Source organism: Mirounga angustirostris, unplaced genomic scaffold (genome assembly GCF_029215605.1).
Source record: "Mirounga angustirostris isolate CCGP_5_RB_7025 unplaced genomic scaffold, mMirAng1.0.hap1 SCAF_16, whole genome shotgun sequence".
Taxonomy (NCBI): Eukaryota; Metazoa; Chordata; class Mammalia; order Carnivora; family Phocidae; genus Mirounga; species Mirounga angustirostris.
Window position 1 is genome coordinate 5210387 of NW_026991724.1, and position 20702 is coordinate 5231088.

The 20702-nt window shown below is 44.4% G+C and overlaps 1 protein-coding gene across 5 annotated transcripts in view; it reads right to left on the minus strand.

Annotated features, from left to right (window-relative positions):
* The window catches only part of CDH13 (cadherin 13), a 1446671-nt gene that overhangs the window by 363957 nt on the left and 1062012 nt on the right, over nt 1–20702 (minus strand). Inside the window, exon 8 of one of the 5 annotated variants that reach the window (XM_064580857.1) lies at nt 1257–20269. The exons of the other annotated variants lie outside the window; for them this stretch is intronic. Coding sequence (XP_064436927.1) covers nt 20145–20269 — 125 coding nt within the window. The 3' untranslated portion in view covers nt 1257–20144. Of the gene's footprint in view, nt 1–1256; nt 20270–20702 lie in introns of those variants that run through there. 5 annotated transcript variants of the gene reach the window in all.

The window sequence follows — 20702 nt, forward strand, 5'->3', positions numbered from 1 at the left end:
ACGAGGTCAAAGCACCAGGCCTTGGCCAGATCACCCATGGTACCATGCCACTGGTTAGTGTGTAGGTTTGGGACCTGCAGGGTTTCAGGACACCCATCTGCCTCCGAGTCCACACACCTCCTAATGTGTCTATTCACCGCCCCATGGAGGGACTCAGGCAGTGGTGAGTGTTCGTTGAGTTTCTCAGCTTCAAACCCAGCATCTGAAGATCTTCTGGAGTGTTCCAGGTTTCTTGTATCCCTACTCAGTCAGACATAGCCTGTTACTGGGAGCTGGAGCTCAGAGGGAGTGAATTTTGCTGGGAAAATTACCATCATAGCTAAGGCCTTACAAAGGGTCCCAGCTGCAAGCCTCAGAGAGAGGCTCCTTCCAGCAAAGTTGACTTTCTTATCACAGGATAAGGATAAACAAACGGCCACACTTGGATCCTCTTAGTCAAAGCATCACAGAGAAACTCCAGACTTGGAGGCCATTGTACCTCTGTACTGGTGTCTGCTCCCGATTTCAACACAGTGGGGGGAGGGTTCCCCAACAACAAGCAGTTCTCACAACCAGGGTGTCTGAGAATTCACCTCAAATCTGACAATATCTACCCAGGGAGAGCATCACATTTCACAGGAGGAGGGCTCAGTCCTGCAAGACTGCCCCTTACCCCCCCACTCCAGATGCCAACTGCAAGTCTGGTCATCACCCCTGCATCCCACAGACTGGCTATAAATCAGAAGTTCCCACGGCCCCCTCCTTGGGTTTGATTAATTTGTTAGAGCAGCTCACAGAACCGAGGGAAACATTTACTTGCTAGATCACTGGTTTACTGTCAAAAGGCTGTAACTCGGGAACCGCCAGATGGAAGAGATGCATGGAGCTAGGTATGGGGAATTGCACACCTTCCATGTCTTCTCTGAGTGCACCCTTCTCCCCAAATCACCATGTGCTCACCAACCCAGGAGCTCTCTGGGAACCAACCCCCCCCTCCCCCCTGCCCTCTTGGTTGTTCAGGGAGGCTTGGTTACATAGACACAATTGATTACATCACTGGCCATTGGCAAATGAAGTCAACCTCCAGCCCCTCTCTCTTCCCTGTGATTGGCTTCAGTGGCAACAAGACGCCCTCCTTTCCAAAAGCCACCTCATTAGACAGCTTTATCCCTCTCAATACTCAGGGAAATTCCAAGGGTTTGAGGAGCTGTGAGCTAGAAACCTTGAAGGAAGACCAAATATACATGAGAAATTTATTTTGGTCATCTGAATGACCAAATATATATTTTTCTCATAAATCACAATATTGTGATCTCTGCATCCAGAAACATGAGGCAATGGTTCTGGTAGGTTTAGGGACCGAGTTATCTTTCTTGGCCAAATGAATCAGGATGCCTTAGTTCTCAAGCTCAGACCCAACTGGGCAAGTACACACACTGTGGACTTCCAGGCCCCAGTCCCGGAAGACTAATTCCCAGTGTGCCAGTGGAGTCCTGGAAGGTGCATTAAAAAGAAATCACTCAGGATAGAGCAGCAAGCTAAGTAGCACAGTGGGGAAGGGACCAGATAAGTCCAAAAGATGGGCCCTAGTGTCCAGTAAATAGGCCAGTCCCTTAGCATCCCACTGTGTGGTCCTGGAGTGGATCTCAGTTTAGACAGAACCACTAATTGTAGAGGACATTTTGGGTCAACTGGGGAAAACGAATATATATTTTTTTCTAATAGAAAAATGGATACTGCCAACTGAGAAAAGCAGGTTTAAAAACAGAAGTCACATACTATGGTGTTAAGCATGTTCGTCTCTGGATGGGGTGACCATGGGTGTTTTTGTGTTCTTAGTTTTGTTTATTTGACTTTTCTAAATTTCTGCAATGTTTATCCAATGTTTTCTTAAAAAAAATATGCCACCCAGATGATTCTGATGCATATCCACATCTGAGAACTGGCTTGTTGAGGAGAACTTTCTTAACCTATCTGCACACCAGAGCACCAGGGGCCCCTGCTGAGAGTATGGGTTCTCAGGTCCCCACCCAGCAGGATTTGATTGGTATTGGGGTGTGGCCTGCGAGGTGGATTTTCCCAAGTGCCCCGGTCTGTCATTTCTACTGTCAGCCAAGGATGAAACACTCCGCTTTAGACCAGAGCTTCTCCCACTTTATGGACATCTTGTTAAAATGCAGACTCGGATATGGTAAGTCTGTGGCAGAGCCCTGGATTCTGCATTTCTAACAACTCCTGGGGGATTCTGAGGCCACTGTCTCCAGACCATATGGGGAACAAGGCTTGAGAGGATGGAGAGAAGCCAGAAGAGGTCTTGGTTCACCACACAAACTCCCCTGGTGCAGTTAGAAACGGCTGCGTGAGGGAGGCCATCCGGAACAGGGGACACCAGGGCCATGCCCATGGTGACCAGGCAGGGGGAGAGAAGAGGCGGCAATGGCAGAATGGAAGGCAACAGGGCACGGTGGGGACTGGGGCTGCCCTGATCCGAGCAGGCAGTGGCTGCTCATCCCCAGCCCCAGTGGTGGCCCCCCGCTGTAAACACTTGTCCAGCATCATCAAATCTTCCCCTCTTTTCCCCAAAGGAGACAGAAATGTGATTCTGAAATGAAATCTATTTTCAGAACACGGCAGAGACCAAACAGAATGCATCTGCCATCCATGCTGGTATCACTCAGAGTGGCAGTCAAACGCCCAGGCCTGATCACTAAACCCCAGTGAGTCAGTCCACCAGAGGAAGGTGAACCAATAATTATTCTTGCAGACTTTGAAGGCAAAAACCTAAACACAGCAGAAATTCCAGAATATTCAACTCCTGTGTGTTAAAATGAGCACAATGAAAATTGATGCCAGCTAGCACTTTGCCATGGCTGTGTAAACACGGTCCCAGGGCAGATGAAGGGGCTGGAAAGCTTAAGTGGTGGTGGGGGGACTGTTATAGGGGCAACTGGACATCCTAAGGCGGGCGTATTAAGGAGCTTCTTTCACTGGCATCCATTGTCCACTCAGCCATTCTTAACCATGCCCCGAACTTGCCATGAGCTCAAGTTCTTGAGATTTGCAAGAAAACCGTACCAGAGCGCCATAAGAAAGCTAATTCTGCAGCTCTTAATGAATCCCATTTACATTTTTCAGCTCTTTGATTTCTGAGCACTATTTAAGGGGGAGGTTTGTTCAGTTCATTTACTTTGGATTTTAACTGTCCAGGGTGACAATCCTCAGCAGTATAATTTCCCTCCTGTGCCCAAATCAATAAAATGCACCCAAGAGCTAATATCCATTTTGAGCTCCACTGAGGCCCAATACTTTCTAGAGTCACAGTGAGTTGGAAAATAGTAAACAACCAGAAGTGAGCCGAGAGCTGCCACAGGCATTTGGCTCTCAGTGGAGAATAAGAACCCTCCAGCCCACATCTTCCTGTAGAAGAGATAACCCTAAACTGAGGAATTGCAGAGTTAAGGGAATTGACTGCAGTATTTTCTGGTGAGCAAAGGAATGGATGCCATGCCTCCTCTCCCTCCCACATGACATATTTGGGTAAGTTCCTGGGGCAAACATTGTAGGTTGGTTGACTTAACACCCATTCCAGGTCATTGTTCTTCCTTTCCTGCCTCTATGAGAGAGTCTAAAGAAGCAAACATTTAATTTCTCCATCCTCTCCCATCCCTTAGGTGTGGGTATATGACATAGCTCTGGCCAATGAGACATTGGGAGAAGTCTATTGTAACAGTGGCTTAAGGATGATTCGGGGAATCTTGGGCTTTCCAGATGTAATGAAAAGGTGAGATAGACACCACCTCTTCCCACCCCCTCTACCTTGCATGCAGATGTGATGGCTGGAGCTGAGGCAGCCGTCTTGAAGTCCCGAGGGACAGAGTGAAGAGAATCACAATGACATTACTGTGAGGCTCAACGGAAGCCACTAAATAACTCCCAAATTGTTTCAGCCACAGTGGTCCTATTTCTTATTATGTATAGCCAACATAATCCTAAAATGTATAATTTCTCATAAAATCAGATAAAGATACAAAATCTTACCATAGAAGTGGCCACACAAAGCAAGGATGCCATGTTTTACTGCAGCTTAAATTGGCTTCTAGAGTCCTAAAGCCCTGGAGGGCTTTGCTGGTAACACTACCAAAGTAGGATAGGTGGAGCTGAGAATCCCACTTATTGCCACCTAACCCTTCTTTTATAGGTGAGCTTTAGCAGCATATGAGAAGAACTTACACAAGAAATATAGTTTAGAGAGTTTAAGAGAGCCCCATCTTGAGCCATGGGAAGAAAGCAAGGTTAGTACGTGTCTCTAAATAGTATCTCTGCCTCTAACATTCCACTATAGAATCTTATTCTCTGTGGCCAGTGGCCCAGGGCTGGTTACCTGGATGCTGAGTTCTGCTGAGGATTTGGTCAAGAGACCATGACCACACATTCTTTCTCCACACTGAGAAAGGCTGATTAATTCCTGTCATGGAAAAGGATCCCATGGGATTCTGCATCGAGCATCACTTCAAATAGTAGCACCTGTTTACTGAACATGTACCTGTTTCCATGTTCAGATGAGGACAGAGAGGCTCTGGAATCTAAAGTGATTGTCCTAGCACCCGCAGCTAGAAATGGAGATACCAGTCATCAAAGCTCACACTCTATACTATTTGATCAACTGCATCCTCAAAACTACCCGAAGGAGCTTCAGGTGCGTCCCAATTTAGAAAGAAGTCAGTTCTTTCCTCCCCTCAGTCCAAGCTGAGGCTGGTGAGACATGCTGGGAATGTGTTCACCAAACATTCCGCATGCTTCCCTGCTCCTCAGCCTCCCCTGCAGTTAGCGTGGGGCCACGTGACTAGTCCTGGCCATCGGGTTGGCGACAGAAGTAGATTTCTCTCCTGGGCTGAGGGAGGTAAAAGCCTAATGTCATTGCCACCCATCTTCCTCTGATGTAAGTGACCCTGGAGACCACATGTTCTAGATAGAGTAACTACAAGACGAAGGAGGGTAGCCCTATTTGTATCCCAAATTTCTTTATACTGTTAGGACACTGAGGTTGATTTGTTTATTATTGTAGCATAGCTGAGCTTTTGCTGACTGATAAAATGGGCCTCTTAAATGTGATTAGGCCACCTTGCTTGTAGTCATTTTGCCAAGGAGGGAATTGTAATGGGGAAGCTATTACAATAGGGGGTTCATTTATCACTGGGGTTATTCTGTATCCAAATCATGGGATGCCTTATTTGCATAATGAGGCAGACAGTTTCTTAGAATTAACATGAAGATGTTACTTGCATTACACAATTTGGTACTACTTAATGGAAATGATGATATTCTCTAATTTCAACTAATACTTTCAGCTGCTGCCTCTTAAGAATTTTGTACTTTGGTCCTATATTTTCATAGGATGAAATGTTTGCAAAACATATTTATAAGCATCTGCATGCTAACGGATGCAATTTCATGACCCATTACACTTTCCATGCAAATGTAGACGGTAGGGCTGCCTGAGCAGGGAGTTGGCTGAGCTTTGCCAACTGCCTGCTTTTGACAGCGGACTAGAAGAGTCTGTTTGAAATAAAAATACACATTGGTGATTCAAATACTTACTGAGCATGTACTATGTGCCAGGCGTTTTCCTAGAGGATGGAGCACAGTGGTAAATAAGACAGAGTTCCTGTCTCATGAGATAGATGGAGATGAACTTTGGAAATGACAGGTGAGTTCATTTGAGGGTATTCAGAAAATCTAAAAGCCAAGGGTGTGTGTGAAGAGAGAGAAATGAAAGATTCCAACCAACAGTTTCATCCAAACTGATACATCTAAGTCTTTTCACCATCTGGCCCTGCTCACCTGTCCAGCCTTCTCTCTACTGCTCTCCTCTCTCTACTTCTACTGCTCCTGCTGCACTGAACAATGTACCTGTCTCAGAAGGCGCCAGGCTTCCTTCCCTCCCATGCCCTTGTCTGAGCTGCCCCTCTGCCTAGAATATACATTCTTCTTCCTTCCTGGTGTTAGCATTAACAAGCTTCCTCTAGGAAGCCTCCTTGGATTGCTCCTAATTTGGCTTAATCCTCCTAGTGATCCCACATTGCTGTCTATGCATTTACCTGATTAACCTACACCTTTTCCTCACTGGCTGGAGGAGTTGATGGAGACCTGATGGGTGCATGGGACAAAGGGAGAGTGCCAGGGAGAGGGGTGAAGCAGACGTAGAAGGCGGACAAGATGACTGGCATGGTTGGGAGACTGGTCACACCGAGTGACTTGATCAAGCCAGTTAGTAATTCAGCTGAGGATAATGTCAGGTTCCTCACTGTTGCAGAAGGTATGTACAAGCCTGGAAAGGTGCGACAGCTGGAAAAAGCCCTGAGACACTGGATTGGAATTGCAGATATTAGTCTGAACTTGTGTTTTAAAATGTGGTATATGCATAAAAACACAGGTAGAGTACGGCTAGAGATGCATGCCTCTATGGACATACGCCATGCATGGATGTGTATACGTACACATGAGTATATATTTGTGTGTGTCTCTTCACTCTGTCTGCTGAGGGTTTAGAAACAATGACATCCGAGCCGTAATAATGAGCGCACCACCCAGGCCTTGATTTCTAAATACTACCCTCCACTAAAAGAACCAAGTTGTTCCATCCAGGGTCAGTGCGGGGAAAGTACAATATGATCCTAGAATATCTTATTTCACAAGTAAGTAAGAAAGTGATAAAAAAAAAATGATAAATGATCAAAAGCACCAGTATTTGGCTTCCACTGGCCAAATATGGCCTAATTTAAGCACGGCATTACAAATAAAGATAGAGACAGAAAACAACCCAATGACTAAAATTCAAATCCCATGAGTCCATACTGATATTTTAAAAATGAATAAGTAATCCCACAGAGGAGAAGGATATACAGGTTACATACAATCTTTTCTCCTGCCTTAATTAAAAACAAAACAAAGCCAGAAAACACAAAACCACCCCAAATCTTAGGTCACTCCCCCTAATGAAGCATCACGTCCCCCTGTCTCCTCGGCAGCTGTGTGGTCACATGATTAAGGGTGGCTAATGAGAAGGAAGCAGAGGTGCATGCAGCTTGGGGAGAGCAGGGGCTGCGGGTCCAGAGTGTGGATGTGAAGGCTGGCGTTGCATCTGCCATCCCGAACCACGAATGGCCTCGAGGGTGGAAGCTGTGAGTGGAGGGGGCAGAACCTGGTCCTGAATGGCACCGTGAGACTGCCCTATTGTATCTCTGTATGTCTTTTATGTGAGAAAAACAAACTTCTCACGTGACTTCAGATGGCTTTCTGTTACATGCAGCTGAGCTTAATCCTAAGTGATGTAGGTAGATAGGAGGGTTTCAACTCCATCTCTCATGTTATGTCTTCCGAAAAATATATCTGGGTGCAAAAAATAGAAAGAATAGACCAATGTTCAGTAACCAGAAAGGGCTAACCTCCTTCTCCAGTTCTTTATTTTGAGAATCTTCAGAAAGCACAGAAAAGTACAAAAAACCAATACCATAAAAACCTGTATGCCCACCATATGGATCTGCCAACTTTAGCATTTTGTCATATTTGCTTTGCCTTTATTTTATTCAAAAGAAATAAAACATTACAGATCGAGGTACATCCTTTCATCCATCACTTCCTGTTCCATTACCACCAGCCTTGTCAGGACTACTAGCCACAGTACCAGAGCATGTAACTGGCCAGCATGGCCCATCTCAGGTCATCCTGGGCATATATTTGTCTCCATGAGGTAATACGTCATATATATGTTTTTATTAAATTTTTATAAATTGTATCATATGGAGTATGTACAGAAGTTGACTGTCTTATTTCTGAGCCCTATCTCTTCATTGACTATATAGATATAAACACAAATTATTTGGTTCACTCCTTTTTTTTTTGGCTCACTCCTTTGAATCGCATTGTAACATTTAATTATTTTAATTTTATTTAGCCATGTCCCTTTTGATGTATATTTAGGAAATTTCCAATGTATTGCCTTTATTTATTTATTTATTTTTGCAAGTTAAGGTTATTCCTTCTGTTTATTTCAACAGTCTATAGACTCATTATTTTCAGAAAGAAACGTGAAAAGAACTCAATAGATTCTTATATTTTCACATTCTCTATACAACACAGATAAATTTTAAAATAGGTAAACAATATGCTGTTATATCAGAGCTATACCCACAATATGGGACATGAGGCTGATCCATCATCCTTATGATGATTTGAAGATCCAGGGAAAATAAGTAGAACATGGCGTATTAACCAGAAAACACACATTTTTTTTAAAAGTTATTTTTGCATGACATTCTACTCTCACATGCAAACAAAATTATTTTTTCCCAGCCTTGCTGAGGTATGATCAACAAAAATTGTGTCATTTGAAGGTACAGAACTTGATGTTTTGGTGTGTGTATACATTGTGAAATAACCACCACAAGCAAGCTGATCAACAGACAACAGTGGGTCTCCTCCCATGTCTCCCGGTACACAAGTGTGTTTCTTTCTTTTTTGAAGCCTGTTGTTACAAGATTAATAAACCAGGAGAATGACAAAGATGCAGTGTAATCATTTCAGGAAGGTATTTGAAAACCCCTCTCATGACTACATGATGGAACAATGGGAAAAATGTGGGCTGGGAGATTATACCTTTAAGTGAAATTATAACTGTACAGTCAAATTCATGAGAACAGTGTTAATTTCTAGGCAAGGATCTCTTGTGTTGTGACCAAGATCTAGAACTTTATTCAATAACCTCATCATCCACCCACCCATCTATCTACCCATCCAGTGTTTTTCAGCGACGTTTTACCAGGCACCAAGGGGGACACTGGACATTGACGGGTCAATAGCACATGGAATAGTTCTTGACACATGGTTGGTATCTAATTAATATTTGTTAGTTGACAGATGTGGTCAGTGCCCTCCTAAACCATATACAACTGCTATGACTTTGATGAAGATTCAGAATATGTGCTTTTGAGATTTTATGATTTTTTTTTTTAAAAGGAGGTAAGAATACTTGGCAGTAAGCCAGATGAAAGAGATAAGACATCAAATTCTTTCCATTTCATGAAGCTAATTAAATAAAACTTATTATGGGTAAATCTGACATCAGGAATAAGCATATGTATACACACAAATATATACACAAACATATGCATGTACTAGGTCTAAGTGGAGAGAGATCCATCTTGGCTCTAATCATATAAAATATACACTCAAGTTTCCAGTTGAGCCCAAATTCAGCACGAGCCAATGAATGGTGTGAACTTAGAAGACTATGAACACTAGCTGAGTCCTAGACTAATTGGGGTGTTTGGACCAACCTTTGGGTAGTGTTAATGACTGTGTAGTGAATTTACTAAAAATCAAAGGCATTATTAATAGCATTCTTAAAACAAACTCTAGCTGTCTCAATTTAAAGAGGAAGTAACTGAGGCTCAGAGAGGCTGAGAGTCCTGCCTCAGGTCAGACAAGTAATAAGAGGGGAGTAGAGATTCAAATCTGGCCATATATGGCCCAGAGTCTTAACCACTCCACTCTGCTGCATTACCTCCTTGTCCACATAGATCCTACCTGAAGATGTGGCCAATCCAACTCAATGGGATCCATTTTTGAGGGATGGGAAGTAAAACAACAGTCACACAAAATGTCATTAATCATCACTAGAATGCAATAATGTCCCTCTGTGAGCCAGTATGACCACAAAGTCATGGCCCCAGTGTGGGCCTTTCTCGGTGGACCTCCCCAAGAAGCTGCTCTCTACTTTAAAGGGAGCCACACAGGGGTACAAAGTCAAGTCTCTCCCAATGCTAGTCCTACAATATTTCCAGGCAAGGCACAGAGATTCACAGTCTAGATGTGTCATGGACAGAGGCATCTGTATTTCAGGGTTGTTTTGAGGATTAGAATGAATACATGCAAAGCCTACCATCATGCCCACCACTTAGTAGGGGCTCAGTGAATGGTGGTGATGATGGCAAAATTGTTGCTGTCTCTGTTGCTGCTGGGAGGCATGCTTCTTGGAAGCTCTTTCACGTGGTTGTGGGTCCCAAAAGTACTCATGAGCAGCCTGCCTTCCTCTTACTTCTTGGAGGAAGAGGTATATTTTTCTTTATACCAATTCAACTGCCACTTATTAAACCAAGACCTTAATGGGCTGTGTATATCCAGAGGGACACTTTTTTTTTTGGTAATTAATCTGCCCAGAGGGGACACCTTTTTCTAATGTTTATAAAGTGCCTCATTGCTTAGCTGTGTGCCAGGGTCTTCCCACCAGATAATTTGATACCAGAACAAAGACCAGTCTCACCTGTCCTACCTTTGACTTTTCTAAGACCTCCTCTACTGACCCCCAAACAAAAGTTTCTGGTTATAATTTTCAAGCAATACCATAAATGTGAGAGTCATCATCAGGTGGAGGAAACAAGAGGCTATCAGGGGGAGCTTAGAAAGCATCGCCAGCTTCTGGATCCAATAACTTCTGTTGTATTTTTTCATTTGTGGTCTGTGATCGCATATGAGAGGATGTGTCACCTCCAGTGGGCACATTAAAGGGCTTGAATGAAATACAGCCATGGGAAGACTGACAGTCCCCTTGACTCACAGTAAAGCTCAACAAAGAGCTCGATAGTCCATCAAAGAGAGAATCCAGGGAGGAGGAGAGACTGCAGCCCACGTCTGTAATGTACACCCACAGACAGAGAGACAGGCTTTGGGGCTCAGCAAGGAGAGGGAGGGGTGGACCAGGCTTCTTAGGGACACATGGCAGGGCGAGCTAGATGCGTGCTCTAAGCTTTTGTCTTGCCATTGGTCAACATTTGCTATAGTCCTTGACATTACTTTGTAACATCAACCCTTCCCTCTTGCTTGTGTTTAATTCAGTTCCTGTTATGGTGATTTAGTGTTGCAGAAAAAAATACCCTCCCCCCATGGTTAATGATTTAAAGCAACCATTTTATTTTGCTTAAGATTTTGTGGGTCAAGATTCAAGAAGAGCTCAGTTGGTTGGCTCATCTCAGATCCATGTGGGGTCAGCTGGGGGTGAAGAATCTCTTCCGTGATGGCTCCTCTAGTCACATGGCTGGCACCCTGCTGTTCTATGGCCTCTCTCTCCAAATAACTTCTCATCATTCAAGGCCTCTCTATATGGTCTGAGCTTCTCCAAGGACAGCCTCCAGATAGACTACTTATGTGGTGCGGTCTTCCACCAGAGCCAGTGTTGCAAGAGAAAGTAATTGAAATCTGCTCATTTCTTTAGGCCTGGACTTGGCAACAGGAAAGGGCCACTTTCACCATATTTTGTCAGTCAAGGCAGTCATACAGCTCACCTACATTCCAAGGGAGGGGACATGGACCCTCAAAGAATTTGTGGCGCTTTACAATCCACCTGAGACTCCCAAGTCCCTCTCTTCTACCTCCTAAATCTCTCCAAAATACACCTCCTGCTTACTATCTCCACCCTGACCACCTCAGACCGGGTCCTTGTTGACAGTGTAGCCCCCCATCCAGTGTCCATCTCCTCCTCTCTTCCACACATTCTCCACTCTGAAGCCACCATAATTTCTTTCCACTGCAAATACGTCCATATCATGATTCCACTTGAAACTCACCGAGAGCTCTCATCTACACTTCTTCGCGTAGTAGTTCTTCATTTCTCTCTAAGCCCTGCACCTGTTCCCTTGCTCTGGGTAAGAGCATTCTTATTTTCCTTTGGGTTACCACCCTTTTTTCTTCTCTTAGTCCTTGTAGCTCAGGGAGGGCTGATATCCCCTGTCCCCCATGCCTGACTCTAGCAGTGAACATAGGACTCAGATCTGGCCACTCAGACTCCTCCACACCTGTGCACACATTGATCATTTCAGAGATGGGCACACAACTTCAGCTGGGCCAACAGAGTCATACCTAGGACTCTGAATGGAATTATATGTAAATAATATTTTCATAAGTATGAGGGGTGTTTTGGAGTTGCTAAAGTAGTAGGGAAAATGCCAGGTGACCACTGTAGTTTGCTACCACCTTAGGAAAGCCAACACTGAGGAAAGTAGAGGCAAGGAATAGTCCCCGATGACATAAATAGACCACCTAGATATAGCCATTCCTGAAGTCCCTCTTGGCCTTTTAAATGAATGAACCAGTACAATTCTTTTTTTTTTGCTTAAACTTGGGTTGGGTTTCTGTCACTAGGAGCCAAAAAAAGTCCTAACATGCCCACTTCTCATGATGCCTGACTCTCTTTGTCACCTGGATCATGTTGGCCTCTCCATATCTTTTCCAGCTCCTGGTATCCCCATAGCTTATGCCCAAGTCATACTCTCTTTATCTGTGTTCTCAAATCATGCTTTACTCCTTCAGGTCTTTGCGTAGATATTCTTTGTGCCTGGAACAAGCTTGCTGGTGTCAGCCACAGAAAATTCCTGCTCATTTCCCAAGACTCAGCTGACCCATCACCTTCTACCTGGGAGATTTTGGGGTCTTTTCTCTGCCCCATGCCCTCATCCCCTCAGCTTGCTTTGCTCTCAGTATGCTCCTGGGGTATTTTATTAATCTCTCTTCCAGCATTTAGCATATTTTGTTAAGTATTGTATACGTGAAGCTGTTTCCTTCATTTTACCCTAAGCTCTGTTAAGGGTCTGACCTGTTGTACTCGTCTTCAAGTTCCCCGGGGCCCCAGCCCAGCTCCTCACACACAATAGATATTCACCAGACATCCGCAGAACGACTACAATTTTTAATCCACAAATATTTGGTCCCAAAGCTGCTATTGTCTGTGTCACTGCATACTTCAGACCTTCCCTGCAAAGAATTACACAGACAACCACAGACCACGTGCTCAGTCCCTTATCCGCAGTAACCCAAGGGGGTCTCAGCGCTTCTTTAAAAATTAATTTGTTCCTTAATTAAGAAACATGCTTATTTCAATTTAACCAACCTTCTATGTGATGTAAACAGATTGTAAGTAACTCAACAGCTTCGTCTAGCTCGTTGCATGTCTGAGAGGAGTATGGTGAAACCATTTTTAGCACATCAGCTGGGAAGCTGGGGAATATGTGGAATGCTCTGACTTGCACAGATAGAATTAAGGGAACTTAAAGAGAGGGAATTTGTCGGCTCTTAATCCCTACCTAGCAAATTAAATTGCTGTTACATGATATCATTACATCATTTTCAGAATTTTTTGAGATGCGAAATTCCCACGGTTATTAAAGAGGTGACTCAAATTCTTTGCAGCTCAAATCCGTATATATTATAGCTATGGATATATAGACTGCCCACATGGTGATGTGACAGAAAGTAGATATTCTGGATAGGATCCAGCTGGTTTGCAGCAGAGTCTCATGGAGGGGTATATTTACAGTAGGATAAGTCGGAGTTTGAGAGGAGGCAGGAGGCAAGATATTATGCATTTTTAATGAGAGACCTGTCATTCTTTTGACACCATCAGTATGTGGGAAAGCATCGGAGACAGACTAATGGTTTTGTAATAACAAATGCTAATGGAGGAACACACAGCCCGAGGTGTATTCATTAAACTTCTTCTACCTTGAAACAATTCATTGACCTGGATCCACTCATATCTTGAAGGGGGCATGGGTTCCAACTCAGATGCTCTTCACACCTTGACAATGCAAAATGCACAACCCAGGAAACTCTAGTTGGGTTTGAGAGTTGAGAAAACTATGTTTTCTACACAGATGTTACAGTATTTAGTCAAATATTAGTGAACCTAGTAGCACATATACTGATAGTTAATTTTTTTCAGAAGAGAAAACATGGTTTCTTTAAAGGCCTGAATAAAAAAATACTAACAGTCTTCACTTTGCCAAAAGCAGGTATCTCTGAGTTTAGAAACCAATGGAAATGCTAGGAATCTTCTTAAAGGTTACATAGTTATTCATTTGTAGTGGTTAAATGGATGCAAAGAAATTCTCTACCTTGAGAAAAATGTCCTTATAGTTAGATACATTTGAAACATAGTGTTGATTCTGCCAAAATCCCAGAATTTTCAGGCCAAGGGGTTGGACTAAGGTTTTGCTTTTGTTTTTCCCATTCAAAGCACAGGAGTCCGTCTTTTTGTTTGTTTGTTTGTTTGTTTTTAAAGATTTTATTTATTTATTTGACAGAGAGAGACAGCGAGAGAGGGAACACAAGCAGGGGGAGTGGGAGAGGGAGAAGCAGGCTTCCCGCCGAGCAGGGAGCCCGATGCGGGGCTCGATCCCAGGACCCTGGGATCATGACCTGAGCCGAAGGCAGGCGCTTAACCGACTGAACCATCCAGACGCCCCAGGAGTCCGTCTTTGATTTAGGGAACAGCAGCGAGAACATGAGAGAAGGTTCCCAATGTACATGGACTATCTTCAGCTTGAGCCTTTAGCACGGCCTGCCCCGCTCCCCGTCACTGGAGGCTGGCCTGAATGGATGGCACAAGCCCTCTGACTTCCCAGTGAGTTCAGAGATCAGAAGGTGGGGGAGGTGGGTGAGGTCAGGGTGCTTATTCCCCTGCATCATTCCCTTCCGAGTTGCCCTGGGCTGGTCGTATCTCACCCTGAAGATCTCTGTTCCCCCCAGAGTATCCCTCTCTGCATGACTCCCCTTCCAGGTCAGAATGTTCCCTCATTCCCTAGGGCTGGGGATGATAACAGCTCTGTTCTCACTGGCTTGGATTACACCCCCATCCCATGCAATTCACCTTTAAAATAGGTCCCCCTACAACTGTCCTAATGTGAGCGTACCGTCTGTTTCTTATTGAGATGCTATTACACGCAGCCAACACTTTCAGTATCGTTTTTCAGATATTTGTTCAATATCACAGAAATCTCCAAATACTCCCAAACTCCAATCCTGGGAAAGTTGTCAAAAACCACATTAAAACTGGTGATGTAACTGATCGGTTCTATTATGACAACAAACGATTTAGGAAAAACGATTTTAGTGCTTTATGTCTATAACATTTCTGTTGGTCTTTTATAAAGGTTCCATTTGACTTCGCAAAATGTCCATTGCTCGGCTTCGCTGGACCCATATTAATAGAAAACGAGGACTCCCTCTATGTGTTTTGCTAACTGAGAACAGTGTAATGCCATTACTTGTCTCCTTGACTAGTCTGCATGATTCTCCCCAGAAAGCAGAGGTGAGTTAGGTCTTCCTGGATCTTCTATGTCTGGAGTCGACCTGACACATGATTGATTTTGCATAAATATTTCTTGTAGTGAATTTGGGGGAAGAATGGCATGGGAGAAAAAGGTTCTCACGCCACGTAACATGGCCCGTGGATTAGAGCCTTCATGATCTGAGCTAGAACACAGTGGGTCCCAGAGCTGACTCAGAACCAGCCTGCCTGAATCTCTGCTCCTCCTTTTACTAGTCAAGTGATCTTGGGTCCAATGCCTTAGCTTCCCAAGACTCAGTGTTCTCATCTATGAAGTGGGGATGCAGTGGAACCTCCCTTATGAGGCTGTTGCAAAGGGTGAATGTGAAAACCTTAGTGCACTGTTGGTCCCTGGTGGGTGCTCAATGCATGCCGCTATTTGCTGAAGCTTCAGCCCAGTAAACATCTGAACATCCACTCAGGTGAACCCAAATAGTCTGGGTCCTGGGCCATCCTATCTCCCCATGGTCATTGCTGTGCATTCACAGCAGGGTCTCAAGCAGCACCTGGGAGAGGATTAGATTAGCTCTCGTTGAACACATTAGCTCTTCTCCTCATAGCCTTCCTGCAGTGTGGGTCTCCTTGGGCGTTCCAAGGACAGTCCATCCTGAGATTGCCAAGTTTCCCCCTATTTCAGTCATTCAGGGACTACTTTTATCATATGTGAGTATGACCAGTACCCCGATTTATTTATTTTTCAATATACTTTAAATTGACCTTTAAAACTTAACCTTGTTCTAAGCAACTTTATGAATAAAATCATGGGAATGATGTACTAGGTATTCTTCAGCTAAGCATCAAAATAAAAAGCTATTAAAATAATAAAAATTCATCATTCTGCCACCTAAAATTATCTTTTATACTGGCAGAGGTAGACAATGCTTACGTGAGGAAACAACATGTTTTTAGAAAGTACTTCTGCGACAGGGAGGAGAGAAAGGTATATTCGAGCTTGTAAGGAAAGTACAGTGTGAAGGTGGGTTCTCTCTGTTAGGACTGGGAGACCTGGACATGTCTGTCCAGCAAAAGGAGAGGGATGATGGGGAAAGTGGGTGAAGACCAAGAAGAAGGGGTTCATGAAAGAGCAGGGCCATGGAGAGTCCCCAGAATCTGGAATTAAAAATACAGGAATTAAGACAGGAAGAGGTGACCTCTCTCCCCAGATATTAGAGAGGCCAGAGATTTTGGAGTTTACAGGTAGGTTCAATGGTGTTCTCAACACAGAGGGCAGGATCAGCAGTAGAATGGGGGCAGAGAGACAAGCCAACCGCGGGCTGCATACTAGAGATCATTTCACTCAGACTTTGTTTTCACATGAGCTGTCGCACATGTGTGGCAGGCTCCTCGGGGGCACCTACTGCTTCTAGAGAAGGGACGCTGGTGTCAGCCATGGGAAGTGCCCTCAGAGAAGTGGTCGGTGGATGGGTAGGACAGGTGTCAAGACTAGAAGGGACTCTCCAGTCACTCTACAGGTCTGGCCCAAGTGCTGTATTTTAGCATCAAGAATGATGGAAGAAGGCATTCTTGCTGGGGAGATACACTGCCTTTAGGAAATGAGTCAATTTTCAAATGTTTAAGGAAAAAAAACAACCGCTAGAATGAATGGTGAAAAATCCAATGATGACTTAGAGACAGAAGATGGTTTGGGAGTGAAAGACACATCCTAAGTTGTGACTTTTAACAAGCAGTCATATTATTTCCCTAGTTAGTTAGCGTGTAGGAAAGGTAAACCTAAAGAGAATGGGGATTTGGGGCGATACTGCATTAATATATAATGGGTCAGTTTAATATCTATCTTATCTACATACAAATACTTGTAGAATTATGAAAGCATAGGAAACAGAATGTGAGCACTGGACTCGGGCAGATACACCATTAGAAATGAGCTAGGACATTAGTCACTGATCCTATAAAGTAAGTTCAATGGCATCTATGCTAAAGGAGGACTTCCAGCAAGTCTGCAGGGTATGTGATCAACACTCTTATACATGGAATCTAAAAACGCTGAACTCCTAAAGACAGAGAGTAGAATGGTGGTTACCAGGGGCTGAGGGTGGGGGGTTGGGGGAGGTATTGGTCAAAGGGTGCAAACTTGCAGTTAGAAGCTAAGTTCTAGGGGCGCCTGGGTGGCTCAGTCGGTTAAGCGACTGCCTTCAGCTCAGGTCATGATCCCAGGGTCTTGGGATCGAGCCCCGCATCGGGCTCCCTGCTCGGCGGGAAGCCTGCTTCTCCCTCTGCCCCTCACCCTGCTTGTGTTCCCTCTCTCGCTGTGTCTGTCAAATAAATAAATAAAATCTTAAAAAAAAAAAATTAAAAAAAAAAAAAAAGAAGCTAAGTTCTAGGGACCTAATGCACAGCATAGTGATTGTAGTCAACAGCACCATCTTACATACTTGAAAGTTGCTGAGAGACTAGATCTTAATTGTTCTCACCACAAAAAAGAAAGGATAGTGATGTGACGAGATAGAGGTGTTGGTTAATGCTACAGTGTTGATCATATTGCATCGAATCAATACAGTGCACATCTTAAACCTACACAGTGTTGTATATTAAACTCACACAATTACTAACTAGTAATATCCCCCAATGTCCACCAACTTATGAATAGACAAATAAGGTATAATAATAATCTAAAAATGTCAATAAAATAATTACCCATATAATGGCATATTTGGGAACGAAAAGGAACAGAGCATATATACCTACAACATAGCATAATCTTGAAAGCATTATGCTAAGGGAAAGATGCCATAAAAAGCCACATGGTATATGATTCCATTTATAGGAGATGTCCAAAATAGGCAGATCCACAGGACAGAAAGGAGATCGGTGGTTGTCGAGGGCTGGGAGGGTTTGGAGAAAAATGAGAAACAATGGCTAATGAATACGGGGTTTCTTCTGGGAATGATGAAAATATTCTAAGATTGACACTGGTCACAGCTGCACAACGATGGGTCTACCACAAAACACGGAACTACACACTCTAAACGGGTGAGTTGTAATTATATTGTTAATTATACTGTGGTAGAGCTGTCATATATTAAAAAAACAAAAGAAAAGCAAATGACTAAGGACTAAGCATGCTGGTGGCCAAATGTGTGCTAAGTGTTGGCATAAAATGTGCTGGGTGAAGGGGCACGTGTCTGTCTTCTTTTTTTTTTTATTATTATTATTTTTAATATATATTTTTAAAGATTTTATTTATTTACTTGACAGAGAGAGATAGTGAGAGCAGGAACAGAAGCAGGGGGAGAGGAAGAGGGAGAAGCAGGCTTCCCGCCGAGCAGGGAGCCGGACATGGGACTCGATCCCAGGACCCTGGGATCATGACCTGAGCCGAAGGCAGACGCTTAACGACTGAGCCACCCAGGTGCCCCACATGTCTGTCTTCTTGATCACGTCGGTGTACGGGGCACGCCCAACAGAGTCACGCTGTCGCCGTGTCCGATCCACGATTCAGACATCCTTGGGATTCTGGAAGGGGAGACAGGCCGGGAGAGGTTGTGTTCCTAAACAAGGATGTTAAGGGGCCGATCAGCAGGGGTTCCTTCCAACACACCCATTCCACATGTGTCTCGCAGGAGAGCGTCCAGGGAGACATTGAAAAGCTGCACAAAGCTGAGGCCAGGGACTGCCGTGACATCGGTCATGGAAGGTTTCGCTGAACGGCATTAACATAGCAGCCGATCCCGATTGCGGGGATGAGGCTGTTTTCTGTGTTCGTGTCCTCATCAAATTGCAGCAGCTTGAGAAACACACCTGCTCTGGGAAAGCGAGGTGACTGGCGGCAAAGTTACTTCTGAAAGCTGAGCGGGCCCGGGGACTCGTCCGAAAAGCCTCTCAATGCCATCGGCATGGCCTCTGCGAAGGACGGTTCGCTGTGATTAGTGGCATCATGTGACTATTCAAAGAATTAATAATTACAGAAGCTTCATTTGCATGTGTGGCTAAACACGTCCTGAAAGTTGTTTGTGATGCGGTTTTCACTGAAGAACGATGTTGATGCCGGGAATACTTGAAAACGTTAAGTTAGTAATTCATTTGAAATTGAACTTTGGACAGCTGTTAAGACAGTTTGTGAATTTGTGTGTTTCTCTTGAGTTCGGTCCTCGGTTTGGCTATTTCGGTTTTCATTCTTGGGAAAAGCCACTTTGCTCATCAGCGGCAGACATGGAAGGGACTGGGATGTGGATACCGTGTGCCTTTTCTACTTCTGCTGTAACCAAGTAGCGGCTTCACAGTGTCTGTGGGTCAGAGGTGCGGGCACGGCGGGGCTCATGTGGGTCTCAAGCCGCCGAAATCAAGGTGTGCACAGGGCTACATTCCTTACCATAGGCTCTGGGGAAAATCCTTCCCAAGCATCTTCAGGGTGTCGGCAGAAGGAATTTCCTTCTCACGCTTTCCATGCGGCCCAACCCCATCCTCAAGCCAACAACAGCTTGAGTCCTTCTCGGGCTTTGGAACTGTCTGCACCAGGCTCTGCCTGCTCTCTCAAACTTCCCTCTTCTGCTGCATCTTCTTACTCTCCTGCCTCGTTCTTCTGCTTTTATGGGCTCAGGGGGTTAACTGGATCCACGTGGAGAATCTAGGAGACTTCCTCTTTGAATGTCAGCTGATTAATAACTTTATTTACATTGACAAAATCTCTTGCTGTGTTAAGGCAACATAAGCGCAGGGGTAAGACCAGGGGGTGGAGGTCATGGGGTCAAGGTCAACATTCTGCCTCCAACATGGCGATGGTTAATTTTACGTGTCAACCTGACTGGGCCACGAGGTGCCCAAACGTTTGGTCAAACATTGTTCTGGGTGTGTCTGTGAGGGGGTTTCTGGGTGAGATTACTGTTTGAATCAATAGACAGAGTAGAACAGATTGCCCTCCCCAAAGTGGTGGGGCCTAGCCAATCGACTGAACACCTGATTAGAACAGAAAAGCAGAGAAAAAAGGCACTCCTTCTCCTCCAGCCTGACTGCTTTGAGCTGGGACAGTGGTCTTTTCCCACCTTTACATTCACACTGAAACATCGCCCTCCTTGGATCTCGAGCCTCCTGGCTTCTGGACAGGAACTATACCATCAGTGCTCCTGGGTCTCCAGCTTGCTGACTGCAGAGCTTGGGAATTCTCAGCCTCTGTAACTGTGTGAGCCAAGTTCTTATTAGCTATAGATACAGATATTTACTATTGATTCTGTTCCTCTGGAGAAACCGAATACAAACATCCATAAAAGAAAGTCCAGAATTATCACCCGGCTTTCACTGGCCCCTAGGCTAATCAAGCTAACTGCAGTTCTGGCTCCATTTTTCCCATGACCCAATCAATGGCAAAAGCCACCATGAGTTTAAACTCACAGTCTCCATCTTGCATGGCAATTTTCACTTAGATGCTCTATTTTATACTGACGTCCTCACGTGGGGTAGGAAAGATACGGAAGGAAGTTGTGAGATCCCAGTAAGGTGCCTCTGTAAATGAGAATAGCTTTATCTACTTTTGGGGGGATAATGCAAGGCTGAAATGAGGGGATGTATATGAAGTCTGTAGCTCCATATCCTGCATATGATAGTGATGGCA